Genomic DNA, 3,221 nt, shown 5'->3' with positions numbered 1-3,221 from the left:
CTCTGACTACTGCCTTCTGCCCAGATCCAATTACAGAGTCTGCTATGACAGGAAGATATGCAAATAAGGCTTCTTTTGCCCATTAAAACAAGCCCTGTCCTGACCCTGCAGCTCTGGCAGAGGAGACAAGCCTTGGATTCCCAAGTCCTCCCTGTCAGGTGTCAGCACTGAACACGGGCCACATAGCATGGACTTAGGGCTCATATTGGTTTTCTTTGTCCTTATTTTAGAAGGTAATTCATAAAGATGAGATGCTCTGTGTTGTGTGGACATGAGAAAGAGAAAAAAAATCTGTGTCAATTTTCTAACATGAATTCTTTGTGTTTACAGGTATCCAGTGTGATGTGCAGTTGTTGGAGTCTGGTGGAGGCTTCGTGCAGCCTGGAAAGTCCCTGAAACTCACCTGTGCAGCCTCTGGATTCATCTTCAGTAGTTACCCAATGAATTGGGTCCGCCAGGCTCCAGGGAAGGGGTTGGAGTGGGTCGCATACATTAGAAGTAATGTATACTATACTGATGCTGTGAAGGGTCGGTTCACAATCTCCAGAGACAGTGCCAAGAACACTTTGTACCTGGAAATGAGCAGTCTGAGGTCAGAGGACACAGCCATGTATTACTGTACAAGAGACACAGTGAGTGAATGCTACTCTGAGCTCAGACACAAACCTCCCTGTAGGGAACACTGGACCAGTAGGGGGCGATAAGAGCACTTAGAAATCTGGGTCACAGGAGAGCCTGCTCATAGAAGCATGGCAAACTGAACTTCTCTGTGTTTGGACTGCCTCTCCATATCACACTTCAGGATTTTCTCTACAAGTATAGTGTGTAGTAATCCTTGCGTGTCCAAATGTTTATTCAAATTTCTTTTTCCTGATGTGTGTGTTTATTTATCACAATGTTCCTCCCTGTTACCCTTTATCTCTCTCTAACTATCTCTGTCTCAGTCTCTCTCACTCCCCCTCTTCCTTTCTCACTAGTGTGTGTGTGTGTGCGTGCTGACATATGATGCGTTTCTCTAGCCATCTGCACCACTTGTTTTAAGACAAATTCTATCTGTGGACCTGAATCTCAAAGACTGGATTATCTGATGTTTCAATGAGTTCCAGTGGTTGTTCAGTCTCCCCATTCCCTATACAGTATACCTGGTTTGCTGCCAAACACAATTCTTTCTCTATTATTATTTTTTTAGTTATGGATTCTGAGTGCTGTGTTTAGAACCAACTGAAGGGTTTTTGTGTGTCAAAAACTTGATTTTTACAGCCCCATTGTAGTTTCTTTTTAAATTTAGGATGCCCTTTATCTGAACAAAATGCAGACCATCACACTGAGATAGAATGATCTTGTCTTTTGACCTGCATCAGCTCCTTAAGAAGCCAAAAGAGATTGTAAACCCTAAAAGACACAGGCAGCTCAGACCCACATGTGAGTCTAGAGGCCTCTGTGCCATCTGTTTGTCTCCATGAGCACTACATTACCCACACAGAAGTAAATACCCCTAATTTAAAAAGTGTATTTTTAAAAAGTTCTCATCCAGTTCTGTAATTTAGCCCAATGGTCTAGTCTGTGTGTAGTTTATATGAGACCTTGATTCAAATGGTAACTTTTAATAATTATATTTCTTGTATTGAATAATAAATACTGTTGTTGACTCCTCACCCTGTGAAAAGTTATGGTTTCTGTCATCCAAGAGAATAGTTTAATTTTTGTTTCCAAGAAAAACTCCTTTCTCTCACTTCTCTTAGTTCCGAGTCAGGAGGCTAACTAGGAACCCAGAGGAGAGGTGATGTTCTCATGAGCCCACATTGTTCTGCCCTCCATGCTCTGATTGGGATGCTTTACCTTGACCAGGGCATATGGGCAGAAGAGGTAGCATGAAGCTAACATTTCTAACAACAACAGGAATAGATGTTAAACTGAAAAGAATTAGTTGCCTGTAACCAATGATATGACTGCATTTACCCAAGGAAAGAATAAGATCAAGTATTATAGGTATGGAAGAGAAGGGATGCCTGTGCTATCGAAATGGAAATGTGGTTCTACCAAGATATTCTGAAAACTCTGCGGGTCCCTCAGAAAATTGCACAAGATGCCGTGACCCTACAATTTTGCTCCTGGAAGAAGAGACAAATGAAGCAAGTTAGTGCAGTAAATCAGGAAAGAAGGGAGGAGAGAAGGGAAAAGACATGAGAGTAGGAGAGGCCAGAAGGGTCAAAGGAGTGAGAGAAAGAGGGAAGAGGGTAGTGGGGTAAATCAGTGTATTCACAGTACATTATAAATGAGCGTGGTGATTTCTTTTTAAGCAGAATGAATGACATAGTTGGGAAAAATTTCAAATATCATAGGATATTAATATATATACCCATCTGCTCTTATAAGTGTGTTTGTGGAAAGGGTTGTCTCTGTTGTTGTATATCTGTCTGTGTGTATATGTCTAAGTGATGGCTTCAAAGATGCATACTTTCTCATTATCTATAGATAGTTTACCATATAGAAGTTACCACAGCATCAGACCACAGAAACCTGCTCTGAGCTCAGGTGAGCAGCGAGGCTGGGATTCTTGGTTTGACTTCAAGCTCTGGGCCTCCCTTACCCTGAGAAAGCCTCTGAAGACATTCCAGTTCCCATTCTTCTTTAAGATCCTAGTGACTCTCAAAGCACCAGAGTCAGAGAACACAGCTGAACAGGCCCTGTCTGCCTCTTTACTGTCTGTGGCAGATATAGTTATTCTTATATGCACTCTGCTCTCATTTTTAACTTTTCATTCAGGTGTGTGGGGTTGAACATGAGTAGTAAGATTCCAGCACATGCTGTTGTTCAACTACACAGTAGTCTTGAAAAGATCATGGAGTCCAGACACAGAATAGGAGTCACCAGCTGAGAGTACAGTTTCTTTCTACTTCTCCTTGGCCTCTTCTGTCTGAATTATTTGTTTTGATTTATCCTCCCTACCCCAACATTCTCAAGATCCATGCTCAGTAGATTGATCCCTTACAGAATCAGTTATAATTTCTGGGCATCACGGAAGAAGAATTTGTGATTGCATTTGTTAATTTAAGTAGTGCAAAGATTCAGTCATCAAAAATATTTTCTATAGAAAAATGTTATGTTTTAAAATATTGAGCTTGGCTTGTAGCTCTATGGTAGGGTGCTTTCTGACCATGTGAAATGTCTTAAATTTAAGAACCAAGCTTAAAAATAGAAATTAAGCACCTAGACAAATA

At 41.0% G+C, this 3,221-nt stretch overlaps 1 gene segment (V, D, J or C); it reads left to right on the top strand.

The window, feature by feature from the left end:
- Positions 1-187: 187 nt before the first annotated feature.
- Positions 188-2,878, top strand: LOC101991534. The segment is given in 4 exon segments: positions 188-233; positions 331-618; positions 2,536-2,704; positions 2,767-2,878. Coding segments are annotated over 4 exon segments (615 nt in total).
- Positions 2,879-3,221: the final 343 nt, after the last annotated feature.

The sequence above is a fragment of the Microtus ochrogaster genome, unplaced genomic scaffold (assembly GCF_000317375.1).
Source record: "Microtus ochrogaster isolate Prairie Vole_2 unplaced genomic scaffold, MicOch1.0 UNK101, whole genome shotgun sequence".
Classification (NCBI taxonomy): domain Eukaryota; kingdom Metazoa; phylum Chordata; class Mammalia; order Rodentia; family Cricetidae; genus Microtus; species Microtus ochrogaster.
This window is presented reverse-complemented; position numbering and strand designations above follow the sequence as displayed.